The sequence below is a fragment of the Mycetomoellerius zeteki genome, unplaced genomic scaffold, assembly GCF_001594055.1.
Source record: "Mycetomoellerius zeteki isolate Tzet28-1 unplaced genomic scaffold, Tzet1.0 scaffold149, whole genome shotgun sequence".
In the NCBI taxonomy this organism is placed as follows: domain Eukaryota; kingdom Metazoa; phylum Arthropoda; class Insecta; order Hymenoptera; family Formicidae; genus Mycetomoellerius; species Mycetomoellerius zeteki.
Genome location: NW_017256436.1, coordinates 1,944,633 through 1,966,967, shown reverse-complemented (window position 1 = coordinate 1,966,967; position 22,335 = coordinate 1,944,633). Strand labels below are relative to the sequence as shown.

At 42.4% G+C, this 22,335-nt stretch overlaps 1 protein-coding gene across 4 annotated transcripts in view; it reads right to left on the bottom strand.

Moving 5' to 3' along the window:
- The window catches only part of dac (dachshund family transcription factor), a 197,775-nt gene that overhangs the window by 114,466 nt on the left and 60,974 nt on the right, over nt 1-22,335 (bottom strand). For 3 of the 4 annotated variants that reach the window (XM_018444330.1, XM_018444331.1, XM_018444329.1), the window contains exon 2: nt 4,341-4,489. In XM_018444330.1, coding sequence (XP_018299832.1) covers nt 4,341-4,489 — 149 coding nt within the window. The remainder of the gene's footprint in view (nt 1-4,340; nt 4,490-22,335) is intronic. The other variant, XM_018444328.1, reaches the window with a different exon arrangement.

Sequence of the window (22,335 nt, the reverse complement as noted above, 5' to 3'; positions counted from 1 at the left end):
AGGTTATATCTCAAAACTTTCACTCTCTCTATTTTATTTTGCTTCACTTTGTGTTTCATCTATAATAAAAAATTCAAGTTCACTTTTGAATTTATCATGGGAATCACCGCCCGCAATAACAATCATTTATCAACGATGTTTCGATAAGTTTGACCGAAATTTTTATTATATTCCAATATCAATATAGCATAATAATAGTCTATATAAATGGATTATACTCTGGACGTTCTCACCATAATGATTATTTTTATTCGATTCTCTCTCCACGGTGTGAGCGTAATTCCGGACCTCAGGAAAATTTCAGGGTCTCTAACGGCTTTTGTGTTCCGATACGTATTCCTTTAATACGATTAACCGACAAAAATTATCAATGCAATCCACATATCCTCGTCTCACGGTCATCGTTTCCCCAATTCATTAATTATCTTGCGCGGCTACCTGGCCTGGTCGGAATCATCGACCGCAACTGGGCTGTGATGGCCCGCGGTTAGGAGGACTGGATACAAGCTTACACAAGCACACGAAATATATACTTGATACTTCCGTCAACGATCGTTAATTCGTAATATGTTACTTGCAATATTTAGTATCTTTACGTCCAAATCAATTTACAATATATCATTTCCAATAATTTAACCAATAATTAACACCTTTGTCTTCGCATCTATAATATATTCAGCGATTTTAATTTTTTCTGGTACATGAAATAAACATGTTTATCAATGTTACAATGAAAATAGATTTAGATTAGAAAATTAATACGAAACGATAAAGCCATATAAAAAACGGCTAATTTTAATTACATAATCTACTATTTTTAATATTAACTCGTAATTACTAAGCAAATTAGCAATAACGCCAGTTATTAAGTTCTCCACCAACCATTGATAACATCTAATTATGAATATACAAGTAACGCCGTCGTCAAAAGAGAGATACCTATTCATAGTAATCTATTCTCCCTATCAAACCATCAACAAAACATAACTGCTCATTAAGTACTCATGCGCGCCAGCAGCAATTAAAATCTTATATATGCGTGACTCCCGGAAATGTGTAAAGCAATTCTACGAGCACATCGGATTACTTCTTCAAGCTAAAAGTATAATAGGACTCGCAAATTAGACAAATAATAAATGAGGAAAGGGCAAATATATGAGTAAGGCGCGATATTTAGGTGCGCAATCGTAAGTTAACACACACAAATCAGTTAATAATTATAAATATAATTAATCAAATTGTACATTCATAATAAATATAATTAATCAAATTAACTCTTCAGCAAGGTGATGATACTAGTGTATACATATGTATATATATATATATATATGTATATCTTACTGTATATGAATATACAACATGCGCAAAAAAAAATACGACTCTCACAACTAACACTTTAGTTGTCAGTTTAGTTAAATAAAGTGAGTAGACGGGGGCAAATTTGATTATAACACAAATATTTTGTCCTACCAAATATTTATTCGATACGATTTCGATTATGCAGCAGATGACGTTACTGTGTCACATTCAGCAAACATAATAGTGATTAAAAGAAAGTCGTATTTTTTTTTTGGTACATACTGTATCCTTCTCCAAATTAAAGACAGAAGAAGTAGATGCACGTGTTCTCGAACGTCAACGAGCATTCATTATCTGTATAGATTATTTTTATTTTACCGTAATCGTACAATCGAAATATCATTTCGCTCAATTAATTGTTTTGGGAAACGTGCGTTTTTTGGGATTAGAAGCAAGTCGAATCTTGACACGACAACTGAAGAGACTTTTACGCTATTGTTTTTAAGCGTGAAAATTGTCGCGGACACGGCAACGAGACCGTTCGGGATGGTCGACGCATGATATTGAAGCGATGTCGGGTCACTATTAGCCGGGTTTTATTGGTACACGGGCCAGCCGTGTGCCGGCTGACCTACGACCGCCAACAGTTAATCAATGCTTTTATGAGCATTCGCTTGGCAGTACACCATCGTTTCAAGCCGCGGCCCGTTCAGCCGAACCCACCCATCCACCCGACCGACCAACCAACCACCACCCATCCAGCCACCCAACGAGGGTGACACGCTTCCCACTCCTCTTTCTCTCTTCCTCTCTCTTTTCTGCACGTGTATGTATGTCGCATGCTCTTCGAGCGACTACCCAAAATTTACGTTACCACCACCGAGACGCCTCTATCCGTTTAAACGACCGAACGATTACGCCCGTCGACGTAATGTATTAGTTATAACGCGCGAGCGTCGCCGATGAATCGAGTTCATTGCTCGACCACGCGGACATCGGTGACGTGTTATATATTCGGGTGCTTGAGGAAAGTCGAAAATTTATTAACAGTAAATTCGCTCATATTTGAGCTAATGCTCGTCACACTCGCCCAAACGCCCAAACCGACCGGATAATTGACTTAGTTCGCGCGCTAATAAACAATTCGATATGCATTAGATCACGTAATATAAATTATGCCGGGTCAATTTGATTAACGCCTTCACGATCGATACATCCAACGATTACACAGATTCGGTTTCTAGAAATTATGGATTTGCGTCATCTTACAATCCGATCGAGTTAAAAATAAGAATAAAGCTTATGTGTGATTATAATCGTCATGATGCGGCTATATAAACGCACAGCTACTTTTGGGAAACCTCTCTTTCCACTCGCTATTTATTTCTTTTGCCGCTTTTAATTTCATAGAGACAACATAGATGCGTATCAAGCGATGATTCTCGCACGCGTATGCACTCACACAAGCGTCGTGCCGAATCCATTGTGCGTCGCGCTCCCGAAACGCATGTTTCGCGCCTGCTATCGCGATCGGATCTTGCTTGTTGAGTTTATTAATTGCGTTATGGGAAGTGCCTCGCCACCGGGCGAAATTGATAAAAAAAAATTGGACTCTCTTTCTCCACGTCTCGTTTCCTACATACGTTTTCAACCTCTTTAATTTGTTCCTCGAACGGTTATATAATACACCGATTATATATATATATATTTTAAGCGAGCAGATCGAGTGCAACCGGGATACGGCCGCGACGAGAGACGAGAGACGAGAGTAGGGGGACCGGCTCCAATCGTAAAACAATTATACAATTACCGCGCGGCCGTAATTAATTGCCGGCCGTTTCAACGTTTACCCCGACGAGCGCGCGAGAGAACGAGCGCGGCTGGCTGCAGGCGCGGACCCGCGCGAACGCGCCGCGGCATTAATTCATTAACGTTGCACCGTGAAACGTATTTGCCCGTAAAATTGATCGGCCGGCGTGTTCGCGATTATTTGCTTAAACAATTTCCGAACGTCGATCGACGCCGCCGCCGTATGACGTGATTTAACGATTTCCTTCTCTCAGCGTTGACGGCAATAATGTCCCCATTTTTCTCTCTCTTTCTCTCTCTCTTTCTCCCCCCCCCTCTCTCTCTCTGTCTCTCTCTCTGTATGTCCCCCGATGATAATATATCTGCGAAATAAGCGCGTCCCAACGGACACCCTTCAAAGCGCTATCGAAGAGCACAAAGAGAGTCCGCGCAAATAAACCAATGAATATTGTATGCGCGTTTATCGATCTTCCGGATGTTCACAGCGAGCGATGAATATCGCGCAAGGATGAACGAAATCGTGCGAGATTATAATACTGTTAATTGCGTTATGTTATTAATAATACTAAGTATTACTAATTAATGAAATATCTGATCATTAGTGAATGATTACATACGACGATGCGATGCGCAAAGCGGTGCAACGCCACGAGATAAATTGAGAATGGCAGAGGAACTTTCTGGATCGGAATCCGGCATGGGGAATGTGAAGACAGCGCGAGTATCAATTGCGTACGTAAAGGGATCGTACGATATCCCGGGCATCGGTGACCGCCACCGCAGGCCGCAACACGACGGTGCAGTCGCAGTTAATTTGCTCACTCCAAGTGTGTTTGATTCCCCTAATTAATTGATCGGTAGGGTCACCGTATGCCAGAGCGTATATACGGATGGCAGTAATCAAGCGCGTGGCCCTCGCTACGTACGTCTATTTGCACGTACGTGCTCTATTTGGCATAACCCCACGCTCGGCCGTCTGCGCGCGTTTATACGTCTAAATTCTTCCGCGAAAATCTCGATCAAAAATCAGAACATTTAGATTTACATATTTTTATCATTCAAAGAAACACAAACGAATTAAAATTGACAATAACGATCGCAATACAGCAGAGATGATTCTAAAGATCTCTGATTATTAATATTCATCGATAAGATATAATTGCTTTCAATGTTACTTTAAGGTAACTTTGCACATATTATTATAAATGAAATAATTTTGAGTATATACTCACCGAGATGTCCGTTTTCGTAATAATCGCCGTTGTCCAGTCTGTGCTTCTTCAGGGAGTGTTGAGGATGATGGCCAGCCGCCGCGGCTAGGTGACTCGCCGCAAGGCTCAGCCCAACGGAAGCTCGCTTTGGGGGTCTTCCTGGCCTGGAGCTGTACAGTGAGAGAGAGTTACTGTGGTTAGAGACACCTGTCATCGAGGTAATGTCTTACCCCGATCGTCGTGGCCGCGATATTCATCGCGACCGATTATCTGTTGAAAAGATTAAGGAGGAAATATCAGCCCTCGCGCGCGAAGCACGGAAGTAAGTCTCCCGATTCATTAGTACGATCGAGATCGTCTTGGCCGATTAGGTATCGCGAGAAATGAGAATATCGCAACTGCGAATTATCAATGATTATGAATCGAGTTGTGAGCTGCGAAACTGGAAACTGCTGCGTGGCACGACACGTATGTAGAAACGATTGCTTTAACGACCGCCTGCTGATCTTTCCTCTGTGAATAAGTCTTATTTGCAATACCTCGAGTGGATCTCGAGTTCTGATTTTAAGATTATACTCAAGAGGAAAGGCATCCCAGAAGAAACCGCGTTGCCGCGCGAACACCATTAAACGAACACCCGGCTCACTAGCCGAGGAACCAATTTGAAAATCTTGTTGGCTAATCTACGTAGATCGTTTGTGAACGTTTCGAGAGCGGACTCTTACATGACTAAGGGAAAACAAAAAATCCGTGAAAATAATATGACTTTCACTCCAAACATGTTATCGACTGACAAACAAATTTGCAAAGTTTTGCGCATTATCTTTAAATTAACATATCTTCACGTAACATACGATAAAATTATGCACGAATGATTGAATATAAACATTAAATGGGCGAATGAAATTACGTGAGTTCTACTTTTAAGACTTACATGGTAAAATACTTGCGTAATTAATTATGCAATAAATAATTATGCAATAAATTATGAAAGATTTTCATTGCATTCACAAGACTATCTAAAAATAAATCTTATGGAAGATTCCGCGATCTACTCTCCAGAGATTCGTGCTTTATTATAGGATCGAGTTCCGTTTCGAGTGGCCGGCGTTTTCTTTTGATGAGCGTCACTGGCACCTTTCGAGCTTTGTCGGCGGCGAAGCAGACGAGGAAGATCTCCGTTGAAACAATCTGTACGATAGTGACGATGATACTGGTGCGCCCAGAGGAGGGAGGTTCATTTTTCATAGGCGGTAGGCGCCAGAGAGGCGCTCACGCATACACACGCACGACGCATGCATTCACATCAACACTACGACGTTACGCACGAAATACACGTATATATATATATATATATGCACATATACACAGAGATGCATTTTGCTTTAGCGAGGGAATATCCGGGACTTGTTACCTTTCTTTACTCTCGATATAACACCGCGAATGTTCTCAACCTTTCCAATCACGATGCATCTCCATATATATGATAAATTAAATTTCGATTAATTGATCGCGTTCAATAGAATGACACATCGAAGATGATCGAGATGCATTTTTTAGAGACTCAGGATCGTTTTCTTAATTATATACCACATGCATCCTTCACACAACAGTACATTATTCACGGAGTAGGATCGTTAGGGAATAACGAGACGAAGGCTGAGCACCGCTAACCGGTAAGCGAGCAATCTCATAGTAGTCAAGACAGATTTGTAAATCTAATTTTTCATCCCGTCTTTCTGCCTTGCCCTCTCACTTTGCCTCTTCGTTGCCCAGAATCTTCCTCATCTCCTCCTCAGTATCTCACTCTCTTCTCTTCGTTTTCGGCCGTCCTCCTCCCACTTCTTCCGCCCTCTCTTTCTCACTCTCTACGACATTCTTTTTCGCCTTGCTACTTGTCTCTCGCCCCATCCCTTTTTCACTGCTGCCTCTCACGCACGCGGGATCCCTAGACGATTCTCAGACGGCCGGTTTATACGGCGGTGATCTCTTAAACCGCTTAGCTTCAGGTTACACCGAAAACACGAGCGCACTTTCTGAGCGCTTAGATCTCGCATAATGCGCATTTGTTGCGTGCCGCGCGATCAGCGAAATAAGACGAGGCGCCGGCCGGCGCAAGCAGTGCCGGTTTAGAAACCTTTTTCTTAACGATCGGAAATCTATAAGTGAGTTGAAACGATATATTTATCCAACTACGCTGCATTCGCAAAAAAAAATTTATATTTTATAAGTATCTGTTAAAGATTGAAAGGTACGGGGCATTGAACATAATCTTCCGCATGTAATATACAACATTTGTTTCTCCACAAGTTTTCTCTTGCCGACGAGTCAGATATTTACGCAATATCTCCTGCATTATGCAGCGAAACAATGGCGGGTCAACGATTGATCCATGGGCGTGGATCAGACCGTTGGCCAAGGAATCAAGAGATCGCTAATAAACGCGCGTTGCGGCAACAACGGCCGTGCTACCGTTCGTTCAATTTTATATCGTGGAAACTGATCCGTCTTTCGGGGCGAACTCAGCTGGCAACTTACGCCATATTGATTACGGCAGGGAAAATTAACTTTTACTATGAAATAATCAGAACGTGAAAGAAATTGAAACGTATATAAGTAACGTAAAAACAGGAATTTTTGAAAAGTTTCTTTTCGATAAAGCGCGCAATCAGCTTACTCAGGCAGCTTATCCTTGATATTCTCAGATCGTAATTATTAAAAAAGTGGTTTCAATGCCGTTGCCAGAAGGTTCCAGATAATTATATAGGTTGCTCTCCTCCTCAGAACGTTGTCCTCCAGAAATGTCTCCGCGAAAGCGATCGTGGAAGAATTTACGAGTGCCAGCGTACGTCTCGTGCAAATTATGTACACACGAGTAGGCCGCAATTAGAGCGGCATAATCGTAATGAACGATCGAAGATCGGAAACTTCACGACTTCTCGAGCCCGTCCGTCTCTTGTCGCGTGATTTACACAGCCGGAATAACACAGACATCCGCCGCACTTAATTCACAAGCGAGTCGCGTCGAGTATAGTCTTCGAGCGATCGAAACGGTTAGACGGCTGGAAATTATCGCTCAAACGATCGTTTTGTACGTTATTCGCGGCGCGGTACGATCGATCGATTAGATTCGGCAGCGCACACTTCTGTATTGTATTTGGCCGGGTTCTCATTCGAAATTGCGTGTGGGCATTAAGAGTTGCCGATGATCGAGCCAGGTGCTATGCCCCCCGATCTCGATCGTTCCCCGCCCTAATGATCGTTGCACCTTCGGTGGAGAACCAGATCGCTCCGCGAGAAAAGGATAGACAGATCGACAGTGGAATCGGCAAGGAAAGGAAGAAAGGATCGGAGAAATGCGTGGAGAAAGAAAAGGCAACACGAAACGCGCAGAAGTAAATGGGGGGGCGAGGGAAGAAAAAAACCGGGAGAAAGAGAGAAAGAGACTCATCGCGCGGCGCGACTCGCGGGGAATTACATGGCTTTCGTAAGCGATGGGGCGTTTAACGATCTATCGACTTCGAAAAGTCTTTGGTTCTTCCAACCATTCCGCTCGTCCGTATTCGGCGTAACCCGTGTGTTGCAACGCGGGCAAAAAACACGGCGCAACAAAACGCAGCGAGCCGATCGAATCGAATCGATCGAGTCGAATTCATGATTCGAATTCGCTGCAAAGGTGTCCGGCGTCGGATCGACATCAGGTGTAAGACGCAGGTGGAATTGCCCGTGTTTTAATACGCGCTAACTCTGAGCGGCGGATTCGAACGAACAAACGAACGGAATCTGCGAAATCGAGCGGAAAAAAAATGAAGCGATCGAGCTTATAACGAATACGGTGGAACGAGATAGATCGAGCATGTATTTAACTGTACGTGGAAGTGGTACTCGCTTAGATTGCCGATCTGATATTAGCCTTAAGTAGATGAGCGCGGTGTGATTTATAGCGCGGGTACCTTAATTGTCTTAATTATGCGGCAGCCGCTTCCGTGGAAAGCGCGGCACCGCTCCGCGCGCAATCGACCTCGATGTAATTTAACGTGAGCGTTTTCTCGCGATTCCTACCGCACCTGACAGTTCCTGCGCCCATTACGATAAACTCTGACGATAAACCAACCATAATTCCCCATTAAAATCGATGCGCGAGAGGTCCCTCCATTGTGTGTCGTCCAAAACTTCCTTCACATACGGAAACAAATGGAACGGATATGAATATCGTTTCTCCCAAGCACAATTACGGTTATTAATTTTCGCGTACATTCGCTGCAGTAGGAAATAAGGCAACGCATATGCTATTAGAAAACAGCCTGCGTTCTCCATTCGCAAATTCATTTGGCACACGACAAATTGGATGGCGTTGAACGCGACGTTAATTAGTTTTCTCGAATCGCGTTACCATTGACGTTACCGAGTTCCGCTATTTTGTTTTTTTTCCGTCACTAAGCTCGCTCGTTATTGGCAGAACGATGATTACATTGTAACACAAATATTTGCCATTCATGTTTCACGTTCAGGGAGAGATGGATGGAAATGACGATGGCAAGAGCGTGTCGAGCAGAAGGAGAGGAGAAGATGTAGACTAGGTGCGTGGTCTGTCATGCGAATATCGCGTGTGTGCCATCCTGACCCTATCTATGCCACATTAAATCGGTACACATTGTAGAATTCCTTATGATGCCTTCCTGTCGATGTCTTGTCAACATAACGGGAAGTTGGTGTCATTTACTAACAAATCAAGATAAGAGACGTCTCTTCCAGACGTGAAAGAAACATTTGCATTTTAACAAAATGTCTTAAGAATCCGATTCCTAGATATGATAAGATATGAAATATTTGAAAAATCGCATAATACATTGTAATTGAATATAACATTTATCGCAAGAACATTATGTGTATATATTATATGTATAAACTCATTTATCGCAGTAACTATTAATAGCATTATGATTTTTATAATTTAACAAGCGTATCTCTTGGCGTAACGAGTCTCGATCGCGAATGCGATGGCATTCTGATGAATTCAACGTCATGGCTGCCTGACGCTCGCCAGAAAAGAGTTCAGATGAGTAGAACGAGACGAGAGAACGAACGAATGAACGGGCAGGCGAGTAAACGCGCGGGCAGCGATCGTAAATTGTCAATTTCGAAGTCAATTTGGCCAGGCTTACCAATCGGCTGCCGGTTAATTTCAAGGTGAATTGTGTCCAATATGGGTATATTATTAATGGCCCGCCGAGGGATAGGGTGCACTTCGGACCGACGAGGGTTGCAACCCCGTTCTCGCGCATTGCCCAAATCTATCGCTCGGGGCTGGCGGTATGCTCTCGCATTCGGTATTCCGGATTAAATGCTCTCTGATGTTGCTGCAACAGCGGCGGTTGCACCATCTCTCATATACGTCTAATGTCCGCGTATATAGAATATTTGGAGAACAACAAATATCTTCCTGTGCGCGAAACTGCGAGAATGAAATCAACATTTCTACTCTAATTATATTTTTTTCCGGTATAAACTTATTTGTAAAATGTTGAGCGTTATGATTTTCACTTTCATAAGTTCCTTTTGTGATTTTTTTACGATACCTGAGACGTCCAGACTTTTTTTTTAAAGAAATGTTTAAATATGTAGGAAAGTCAATCTCTCTCTCCTTCTTTATGGATTTTTGAATACCGGCACGCGAAACCGGCATTTCGAAACCACACTGGTTTTATGTGTCCCCGCTGTCGGTTTCCTGTTTCCAGCCACGGCTGAAGCGCAAATATCGCGCCTTGTCTCTCGCGAGACTGGCTACAAAGCTACAAAGGACCCACTATACCGAAGTCAAACACGACACTATCTTTGAATTACGGCGCCGTTGTCTTATCGCATCCTGCCGCTACCGTCTTGCGCTGTCCAAATACTCCGAGGCGTCCCGAAAACAAGGGCCATCCGCATTGGGTTATGGGAAAATAACCCGAGTAGACTACTCGAAGACTCGAGAGAGCTCGCAGTCTTTTACGAGATCTTTGTTAGTCTTTACGAGTCGAATATCTCTTCGAATATGCGACTATAGTCAAAGTAGAATCAGTGAGACAAGGAGTTTCGAATGTAGGTTCGATGAGAGCTGCTTGCTCTTTTACGCTTTGCCACGTGACCTTACACGTCACAAAAGCACCGATTCAGTCATGGCTCATAGAGTTCCACCCCGGTTTTTCCGTACTGTTCCCCGTATTTGATCTATATTGCGGAGTCAGGTTTCGTGTGACCTTACATCTGGTTTGAAACGATACAGTCATCAGACATTAAGAGCGTTTACATTCTGCTGGTAACTGTGTCGGTTGTCAACGGCGTATTATTAGAGGAACCCAACTACATAATTGGCTTTTATGACTGGTAGCTTTTATAAAAATGACAATAGATATAAATTCTCGGTAATGCTAATGTTCAAAAGAATAAGAGCTACGGTATGAAAAAAAAACAACGTAAATAGTAAGCAAATCAACATTTTCATCTACTTACGTCATTGTCTACGATCTTTACTGTAATTAGCTGATTCGCTTAGTGCTTACGTCTTACTACCTTACATTTTTCTGCGTGCCATCACTGTAAAACATTAAAATTCGCGTGAAAAAATGTAACGATTCTGCACAAAAAAATGTGTTCACTTCGTATGAGTCACTTTTGCAACTTTTAACTATCCGTTTGTGCTAACTTTGAGAGAAATATCTCAATTTCCTGAGAATGATCATAATTTTGAGAACCACTGTCGATATTATGATACAAGCGACCATTCTGTTTCCGAATTATCGTGTTTCGCGCGCTCTCTGGTTCTCTTCCGTGTGTCCCTACCCTCGTTCTCCATTCTTGTCGTTTCCCCGAGTCCTCTCTTTCTATCACACTCTCTTTCTCTTATGCGTCCCCTCGTAAAGCCTCGTCGCGTGCAATTCCCGTCATAACAACGACTTCAATTTTCGTCAAAAGTCTTTCGCCGTTATCGTCGTCGCCGTCGTCCCCCCTTCTCACCCCTTCGCCTCCCACGGTCTGGTCCTTCGATTTGCCGCTTTATAAACCCGGTCGCTACACCGGACGAAAATCGGCAGCCACCAGCGCCGTCGCCGTTACCGCGTGATATTTTCCAAATTATAAATTTTTACGACTGACGCGCGTAATACTCGCCCTTCGATTCTACGTGCCTATCCGTTTCCGCTGATATTTCTTCCCTTTTCGCTCGCTTCTCCCGCGCGATACCGTTAGTCATTGGATTTGTCCGATTTTGTGCATTGAGCAGGAAAAAGACGAAAGGGAATACGTGAATACTTCAAGGTAGATATACTCCTCGTATGTTCTTACATATTGTACATCATACGATATCAAAATTGCATGTAATATTATATCGCGTTTATAATTTTTAATTTCGATTTAATAATGATTTATCGTTTAATTGGGAAAAAATTAATTGATTATAGACACAGCAGAACAATATTAATGAAGACCCGTTGCACGTCGCGATCATGATCAGATAACGTAATGAAATATACCGCTATCAATCCTCCACGCTCGCCAATTACCATGCGAGTTAGCGTAATAGCATTCAAATCCAAGAATTTCTCAGTAAGATAGAAAGACAAGTGCGGAAATAAAAAGGCATATGATATGTATGGTTCGCGGATGATTTTATGCATCCTTGTGCCGTTACACAGAAGAGGAATAACGAAGGAAGCTCTCCCCTCGGCGTTATGCCGGATAAAGAGAGAGAGAAGGAGCACTTTCTAATAACCACAATGTAACGCTGGGGTGCGTTACACAAAAGAAATCTTTTTCTCTCCCGGGCGGGGGTTCGAGACTTATCTTAGTAATATTGGATTAAAACTTATACCTCTCTCGGTCGCAATATGTTATTTTTATTGCTCGTAGCTTTGCATAATATTCGCTGGGGTGCACGAGCGTCTTCTCCTCTCTCTCTCCGTCTCTCGGGTTCTAATTTTAATTTTTATGTCATGCCGTGTTGGGGAACATTACGATTTCGACATGGCCTACTTATTTGCGTTTTAAGATCTCGCGGATGCTTCGTCGGTTATATTTTCGGTAAAGAGACGCGTGGCGCGAATTAAAGAGATAATACCTATATTTTTTGTTTCGTGTCAAATAAAAAATCATTTTATTAAAAAATAGATTGCGAATAGTACCAAAAGTGATTTGAAAATACTCGTTATATCATCGCGTGAGACATCGCAATAACTTTTATCTCGGTTGTTTTATAATTTTTTTTAGCTGGACATTTTACATTTAGACTCGAAATATACGCATATTACGTTCACTCAGTATATAGATTTTGATTAATGTACATATGTGATGTATATAAAAAAATTGTGGGAAACCACGAGCGCGGCGTGAGATCACCATCGATGTCGACGTCGGCATTAATAGAGACGAACGCGACTATATATCTATCTCCGAGAGCCTGCACGCAGAGGTAAACCGATTTCAATTTCGGGGACCCTCGCAAAGGTGTAAAATATTTCTATTACTGGCTGACAGAAACACAGTTTTTCTTCGGAGGACACGCGATGATCATTCCTGAGAATGAAGAACAAAAGGCGGTCCTAAAAATATGATCTATACTTCTACAGGTTACGGATCTCGTCATCCCCGAAATATAGGGCGCGAATTTTACTCCGAGTAAATTACTTTTATTCCTCGAATTACTTCTCGTAGATCGAATTATCTCTCCTTTAATATCGACGCGAGCGACGGTTCTTTCTTCCCCAGAACGATTTCAGCAAATCCACTCGGCGCGATCCGTGAGACGACGATGACGACTACGACTACGACTACCACGTTATTCCTTCACGCACACGACACGCACTCGGCGTAATACCCGATAATACCTGTATTTGCACGTGGTGGGCGCGACAGACCTCACTCGTGCGACGTGCGTTACAGCTGCGTAATCCCGGCAATCTCGAGGACGTGGCCCAGTCTTCGGCGAGAGTAATCCTGCCAATTTGGGCCGCGGATTATCCCCGAAGGAGAGAGCAACAACGTTGCGTCCGCGTTGAGAAACTTTGATTCGATTTCGGCAAAATAACAATCAAAATCTTCACGTGTTGTTGTGAAGATGCGTTGAAATTTAATTTCGTTCCTTTTAACTCAGACGATGTATGCAAACACGTTACGAATCGTTACGATATCGTGGACTATACCAGAACAGTCGAACTTTTCGAATAATCCACGATGAAATCCCAATTCGCTGATCAACGACATTACATCCGGATCAAAACTTCGATCTGAAACCATCTGGTTGTTAAATCGTTTCGCAAATGCGAAGGATCGTGACTGGCTTAGAACGGAGAGAAGGTAGGTGCGGGTAGGGCAGGCAGGGGGTGAAAGTGTAAGTGCCAGAGAGGACGGTGCTTACCTCGAATAAAATATATCGGCTCGTAAAGCGACTGCGGTGGTCAGCTTTTTGTCGGATGGCGGGCGTGCGGCAGACCGGGTGTGAGTGGGGCTGTGCGGGGGTGAGTGACTCGTGTGTATGTTGACGTAGGGTGAAAGGGAAAGGTGGCTGCGGTCTCTCTTTCTCTCTCGCTCTCATGATGAGACTCCTGGCCCCAGTGTCTCTCATTTCAATATTTCCATGATAAATCCACGATAAATCCGCGTTCCAGGCTTTTTTATTAGTCACGACGGAATAAATAATAAAGTGGGCCCGCACAGTTGTAGCTCTCACACTAACGCGATGTAGCCAATACACCTTTCAATGCACCGATTCTCGTTTTTAGGTCCCTTCTTCCCTTCCCCCCTCCCCTTCCAACGCTGCTTCGCTGCTCTAGTCTGACTTTTATGACCACTACAAGAATGTCCGAATGTCAGATCCAAATAATAAGCGGAAGGAGAGGATAGTCGTCAGCGAAGAGGAAAAAAGACATACCTCTGCGCGAGCACGTGTGCGTATACGTGATGCATAAACTCACGCCGACTTATGGCAGATTCGTACCGTCGAAGAGACCCGATCTTTCCCCCGGGCTGATCCTCTTTTTCCTCTCGCCCCGTTATTCGTGCGGCTTTATTAAGTCGTTAAATCGCAAAATCGTCGACTCGGAGCACATATTCGAATCGAATAGTCGTTGCGCGCGATAGTTCAGTTCATGAGATAGTTCTTAATTATCATCAATTAACAGCAGACGCGCATCTATTATCGTTGTATCGGTAGCCGTATGTTCTTCGGTGATCCAATATTTGCGTAAAAGAGAAAATTGCCGGTGCGCGTCGGCATAAACCTCTTCTTCCGCATGGAAATCGAGCGACGACTATTAGTACGCGCGCGCAGAGCACGGATATCCCGAGTGAATTATACGCGCGTTATCGCGTAACGCAATTGATTTTATTGCGCAATAAAACGCACCAGTGGGCACGCGTTTTATAACGAAAAATCGCCTCCTTTTAGGATTTTTCTCACTGCGTAAACGGACCCGAGTTTGCTCGCGAGCCGCCGCTTAATCGGCTTCGACAGTGCGGTCTGTGCGCGAACTGTCCGCCGATTCGAGCGGTCTTCCACATTTAAGCGCGATAATTAATAATGTTAATAATTAAGTCGAGACCCATAATTCAAAGGACGTCGCGTTCGCGAACCACTGAAGTAATTGGGGAATTATATTTTGTTTCTAAAGGGAGATCCCATCGGACGGAACGTCGAGAGGCTTCGCTGCTAGCACGCGCGGGCAAATTGTAATTAAATATCAAACGTTTGCAATTACCGCGCCGCACCTGCTCGCATTTCCTTCTCTCGTCGACTTCGCAGCGCATTAGTAATCACCCGTTTCCAAAGGGAACATTCTTCGACGATAAATTTCGGACTTGATATCTGGGATCGATCGCGAGATATTTCTTCGGGAGAGAAATTATTGCCAATAAAAGGTGCATGGCCATTACGAATGTGTCGCTAACTTTCGACTGACTAATAGAAGAGAGTTGGCTAATGCGTGGTCGTCTAAAAATCGTACCTCAGTATTTTATATTATTACTTAAGATAAGCAACATTTAGTAACAAATATATGAAATAAATAAGAAATGAGTAATATAGACTAAGATTTAATAGGTTACGTCTTTATGTGTTAGTGACAATTAAAAAAAATCAGGTACATCTGACATTAACTTTTGATTATATAGCTAATAATAACGTAATCATACAATTTTATTTTAAATTTTTATATTTTCATAAAAGAAAATTCATTGTAGAATATTTTACATTCATATTTGCAATTATTACAAAGATTAAATTAATATTTTTATAAAATCTATCAGTTTCCTAAATTTTACCATTACAAAATAAAGATAATTGACAGTAATAAATACAAATGTCACTGCAAAAATAAATTCAAACCAGTTTACTTCGACGTTCTTGTCTTTTCATTACTGTTTTATATTTGTTAGGTATTAATTAATGACTTCTTTTATCAATCTTATATTTTTGTTGCCTAAATAGTACCTTTTATAGCATACATTACAAAAAGATTTAAAACAAACTAATTTGTTATTAATGAAAAGTCAAATAATATATGTAATATAATAAGTGTTCGAAACATCAAACTACCATTTCCAATTCAAGTTCACTTGCGTATATAAATCAGTACCAAATAACAAATAAAACATATAGCTTAAGTGGTACGCATTCAACAACTCTCCTTTACAATAACAAAACGATATAATTATTCCAATGCAATAATTGCCGTTAATTTGATTCTAATAAATAAATAATATTTTTACATTACATATTTTATATTAATCGAAAACAAATGTATAAGACGATAACGCAAAACACTTTCATGATTAAAAGACAGCGCTCACCTCGAGATTCTCCGCGAGCAGTTATTTTTCCGCGAGGCAAAAGCAGCGACGCGGATGCGCGTGATTGATTCGACATCGCGGCGAGGCGGAAACGAAGTGTCTCCGGAGAACAGCGGTCCTGTATCTTGCGCTGCCGCGTTCCTGTCGTTTTCCTCTCTTATTAGCACGTGTCCATCGCGAGAGAATTTGATTTACGGCGACGTCGTGGCGGAACGCGCGCTCGCGCGCGCTTACGAGCGCACACGCAGAACGAAGCCGCGCGCGCGGTGTTACAAGTACACGTGACAGCCAGTCGGAGAGAAGCCGAGAGAGAGAGCGCACGCGTGGACGGTTGTCGGTTTGCGGTTGACCCGTGCCGTACCACACTCCGATACCTCTGCGGTCGCAACCATGCCGACACACCCGGGGCTACCCACAGGGCCCGTAACAATGTCCGCGCGAGGTCTAAGAATCCCTGGTGGTCCCGACTCTCGGCGTTTAAGGATGTCCCGGGCCTACTGTCATCGACCGTAAACACATGTAAGCAAATTCCAGAACTAACCAACGTACAGCCAAAGGCACTATCCTGTTTACTTATCTCGCTTTTGATGTTAAACGCGCGCAGGTGTCTTATAACGATCGTTAGAAGATAACATGCGTTAAGATGTAAATGTTCCTTAAACTGTCATCGCCAGCTTGGAAAGTATCTCGATGTGTATCGTCACGTTAACAAATTATGAAAAGAGCGATCGTAAATGTGAAGTGTCAACATATTATACAGTCCTCATGTGTCACGTCGATCGTATTTAAAAAAATTATAAATAATTTTCAAATTAATTATCGCGATATTAAAATTCACTCGCGTATAAAATTTCAGAGAAGACATTACCGGTAATTATAACTGATTTTGTCCACCAGCGAATCAAATTGACGGCTATGTGATCGGAAACGTCACGTTGATCGCCACGTGTTTCAAGTGCATTCGAGTGCGCATAAAAATCGTGCTCGTGTTTACCCGCACATATATGTTTGCGCACACTGTTGATGTTGCTGATTGTGTTATAACTGATTTTGCAATAACAGTATATTTATTATACCGAGCAGTCAACATATACAGAAAATTTACAAAAATAAATTTTATACGAGGCAAGAATCTGACTAATTAAAGAAATATATAAGAACTTAAAGATTACTAAAAATAGACATAGCTATAAAAATGTTTCGAGAAGGCAATATATATATACAGGGTGTTTCCAAATTAAATCGCAAAACTTCGGGAGCGTGTAGAGGAGTAAAAAACTAAGAAAAAAAGTCCTATAGACATATGCTCGTTTTTGCTCCGTTTCAGAGAAATCGAAAAAAAATGTTTTTTTTACCTGCAAGATTAAATGGGGACCGTTTTCTAAATTTCTTGGAGAATGAATTTTCTGACTATTTAGAAAACATCCCATTACAACAACGTACTGAAATGTGGTTTCAATTAGATGGATGCCCTGCTCATTACAGCAGAGTCGCTAGAACCTGGTTAGATAGAAAATTCCCACAACGATGGATTGGACGTGGAGGAGCAGTACATTGGGCAACTCGTTCGCCCGACTTAACGCCATTAGATTTCTATGCATGGGGTACTCTGAAGCAAGAAGTTTATTCTTCGCCTATTCAATCAGAGCAACATTTGAGAAATCGTATCGTAGCTGCAGCGAACAGAATATCGCAAGAACAGTGCCTGGCTGCTACAAGAGCCGTGTTTGACAGATGCAATGCTTGTATTGCTGCAAGAGGTGCACATTTCGAACAAAATCTTCATTAAAAAGTTTATAAATAAAATAATTAAAATAATAAATTAAATATATTTTTTTCTTTTTTCGTGATTTCCTGCGAAACAAAGCAAAAAGGAGCATATGTCTATAGGACTTTTTTTCTTAGTTTTTTACTCCTCTACACGCTCCCGAAGTTTTGCCATTTAATTTGGAAACACCCTGTATATATATGGTATACCAGAAAATTTACAAAAACAAGTTTTATAAGAGATAGGAAAAATCTGATTAATTGAAACAAATATACAGGAACTTAAAGATTACTAAAAATAGACTCATCTATAAAAATAGCGGTATCTTTTTTTTTTATCAATTATAACCCAACGTTTTGGCTATGAACAGCATTCTCGCCCAAAGAAGTCAAGCGTAAATCGATCGTTTTAAGAGCAATCGTTTGCGAGAGTGAGTTTCGCACCCCGCCGAAGCGGCCAGTCGCGAAAGATTAGCCAGGCGATTCGTCAGCCTCGTTATTCGTTATACAAATAATCGTCGCCGTCATCCATCGCACAGACGAATCATCCGGATAAAGCGACTGAAACTTACTGCCACCTATTCAGCGCCCGAGTTTCTTGTCTCGTCGATTCACTCGGCTGTACCGATTTAGTCGGTTTCGATCTCGAATTGGACATTAACGTCGCTCACGCATGCTTCGAGAAGCATTAAAATCATTGGAAGAAACGCGTGGAATAATATCGGATAATCGGTCAACGATTGAGACATGGTTACTTGTTCCGTCCAACGAGACTTCATCAAAGAGCTCTCCATCCATCTCCTTTTTATTTAAAATAAATAATTATAATATTTCAAAATCTTATTCTCTAAATTCTTTGGAATGGAATCTCATTGTAAAGAGTGAAAATTGAATCAGTCTTGAAAAAGTCTTGAAAATTTTTAATCTTTAATAATGAGATTTCATTCTTCAGAGTGACGATTCATTCTAAAAGTTTTAGAAAGTAATTTGTCATGTCGTTAAAATATCCCATTTTCGTTTAAAACATTATCTCATATGCAAGCATGCGTCTCTTAATAAAGCTTTCGTTCATCGTAGCTCCTCATCAGAGCGTATGTATCGCGCAATGGCACGTTGGGTCCCGAAGGGTTTAAGGGCGGTAACGTAGTTATTACAGTTATTGCTATCGCATTTCGATTCCCCGGCGTCATTTCGAAGAGCGTTCATTCGCGAGAGAAGCAGTGCCGAGTACGGCGGAACAGGATGAAAGACCGAAGAGAGAGAGTCGCTTTATCTTAATGCCGAAATCGAATCAGCTCGCGCGCATGGAATTAGAGATGGCATTACGGGGCTATCAGCGCATATGCACTCTGCATCGGCTGCAACCCCTGCCATGCTCGGGCCAGACCCAATGCCGTGAGGCATACCCTTCGTCACAATACCGCCCGAGAAGGGCGAGAACAATGCGCCGACGTGGGGAAACACGAGAACACACGTATCGGATGATATTACTCGACCCTCTCCGAAGCTCCGGCCGAGAAACTTTCGTGTCCACGAAACGAGCCGGCACGCACGCGGGAAAGTTGTTGTTTTCCGGAAACAAGAAGAGTCAAGCGACTCTTCTTCCTCTCTCCGTAGAAGGGAATTTCCCAAAATGACGAATTAAAAATTTACCGCACTCGAATGGAGACAACGAGCGCGGCGGTCTTATATTTTTGACGCATTCGTCCTTCATTCCGCTACGTCGATCCGATTTTCCTCCACTCAAGCGTCTCTATCTATATTGCTCTTTTTTCCACCCCCACCTCCTTCCCCCCTCATTCTCTTTCTTTCTCTCTTTTTCCCTCTATCTCTTTCTCTTTACATTTTTAGCCGCGCCGCTTCCTTATAAACTAATTTCCCGCCTCCCCAGGACGGACGGCGCCGAACAATTGAATTCTCTCTTTCCATTTACCTATCCGTTTGTATCAACATTTACATTTATATTTGAATAATGGAGAAAATAAAGAGGCCCAGCGCCGTCGACGGTTTCGCGTTGGACGTGTTCAGAGCTCCTCGCTATTACATTTTTAAGCGTTCGCTTCCGAGCCCGCGGCGAGAGAGCTTATCCACCCCCAATGGCTCTTTTTCTCTGCGTTTCGCTCTCTTTCCTTCTATCTTTTAACCAAGGAAGATAGATGTACACAGGGGTTTGCGAGAACGAGTAAAGAGAAACGATCCGCGTATCCCCATTGAAAGGTTACGTCCCAAATACTTTGGGAATTCTCTGTACGTGATATTTGTAGGTAAGTCGATACGACGGCCCGCGTATTAACATTTAGATAAAGCTTATGTTAATATTATTTCCTCAAACCCGCGCTGCTCATCCCTCTCGAAGTACATCGCAGTTATCTCTTCGAGAAGTCGAGAAGAGACACAACCGCGATGTCTCGAGCGGGCGATTTCGCGCAACGACATTATTAAAGGCGGAAAAAGAAAGAGATCGCGGTCTCACGAGAATAAAAGAATTTGAGAAAACGCAACCAAGTCCCGCGATACGCCTAGATATTAATCATGTGTGCGAATTACATGCGGTTTAATATGTTCCACAATATTAACACGCACTACAAATAAGGGCGATAATTACTCGTAATAAAATAAACCGTTCGATTAAACGCGGTTGTTGTTAAATACGACGAAATAGCAGGGCGTGCAACACGTTTTGTTCGACAAATTATATTTTGCGTTGAATTTAACGCGAGACGTGTCTCTTGCGGCATTGAATTATCAAGCAGGCCATAAGTTATTCAAATGCAATTCGCAAAGTACACAAATTATTATTAATGTACGCGGATATTTTCACGCGTCACTTTGCGCGCCGTCGAACGAAATTCAAGAACATATCGGAATAACGCGTGGTTGTAACGATATTTACATTACATGTATGTAATCCCGATATATGATTTTGATATTTGCAAATACCGATCGTTACGAATTGCAGCGGCATAAATGCAGCGATGGATTGAACGATAACAACATTGGAAATAGCATTAAATTAATTGCATCCGAAAAGTAATTTCACGTGATTTGAATTATTCTCGATTTTAATCGTTTCTGTTTTGCAAGTTGGGATCAAATGGAATTCAAGAATTGCGAATAACGAAGAGATTCTATAGTTCTATAATAGATAAAATTGATCCCACTTGAGACTCGGTGGAAGGATTTGCGATTCCGCGGCCGATTGTACAGTGATTTTGATCGCGCCGACTGCTATTAAACCATGGACAAAGTGTCGCGAATGTGGTACCCTTGGTGGCCAGTACCTCTCGCGAAGTACAGAGTATCGTGGGTCGTCTTTTATGGGCGAGGCGTGTCTCCGGCTCTCGCCGTGGCATTATGGGGAAACGTTAACTAGTGATTTACCGGCGTCATGTGTACGCGCGCGGATCTAAAGATCGTGGCCCGAGGCGAAACGATTTTAATGTCGTTTACTGCGGGCGTTATTTCGCGATATTGACAGTCGTGTTAAAACCTCGATATTACGACGTACCGACCCGCTTCTTAACGCGGCAAGAGCGGGCGAAATTAAAAGCGTTCCTCGTCTTCCAGCATATTTCTGAGTGCGGGACGCGATATTTATGCATAAACGAGAGAAGAAAATATCGGAAAAAAACAGAAGAAAAAAAGAGAATGTGAAAGGAAGATCGATGTATTGCACGTTCGCCTTGAGTTATATTCCGCGTTGCCAAAATGAATTCGGTTTGGAAGTCTGTGTGAACGCTCGCTACAAAAACTCTGACACTCTTTAGGAAATCGATCGACGTACCTCGATCTTTCGACTTTCTTTAATTTTTTTAACTGAAAGGTCAATTCGAAATATTGAAGTAATATTCTTATAACTTTTGAAAGGAGAAGGCGAAGATAGTTGATATTTTGACGATTCTCGCGATGATTTCGCGACGCAAGCATCCTCGATAGAATCCGAGGGGAAGCGGTTGTCGACGGTATACGAGTAAACATCTGATAGAGATTTAACAAACGCGCGGCGGTTAGTAGCAACGTGTTAGGATAAAGGGTCTCCTGCTTTTACGAGGTAGCATATTTCTGGTACTGTTCTGCGCGCTTGGCCGGGCCACCCACGGTGAGCGAGTAGAGCATTCAAAATAGCATCCGAAATCATAACGACCGATTGTCCATGCTCCATGGCCAAGTTATGAAGCAGTAAACGCGTACTCTTCTTCCCCCCCTGCCTGCATCCTATTCTATTTCTCTCTATCTCTCTTACGTTACTGTCGAGCTCGCGGTTCTGGTCGCTCGCTTCCGGTTTGCCCATATAGCCGGATTCCTTTATACGCACGCCGTTCAGTAGCTACGCCAGTCTTATGGAATAATTTAGATGATTGCACGTATAGAGGGACGGACGCGTTTTACGACAAGGTTGCCTCTAGCTCCGACAATGTGATAACTC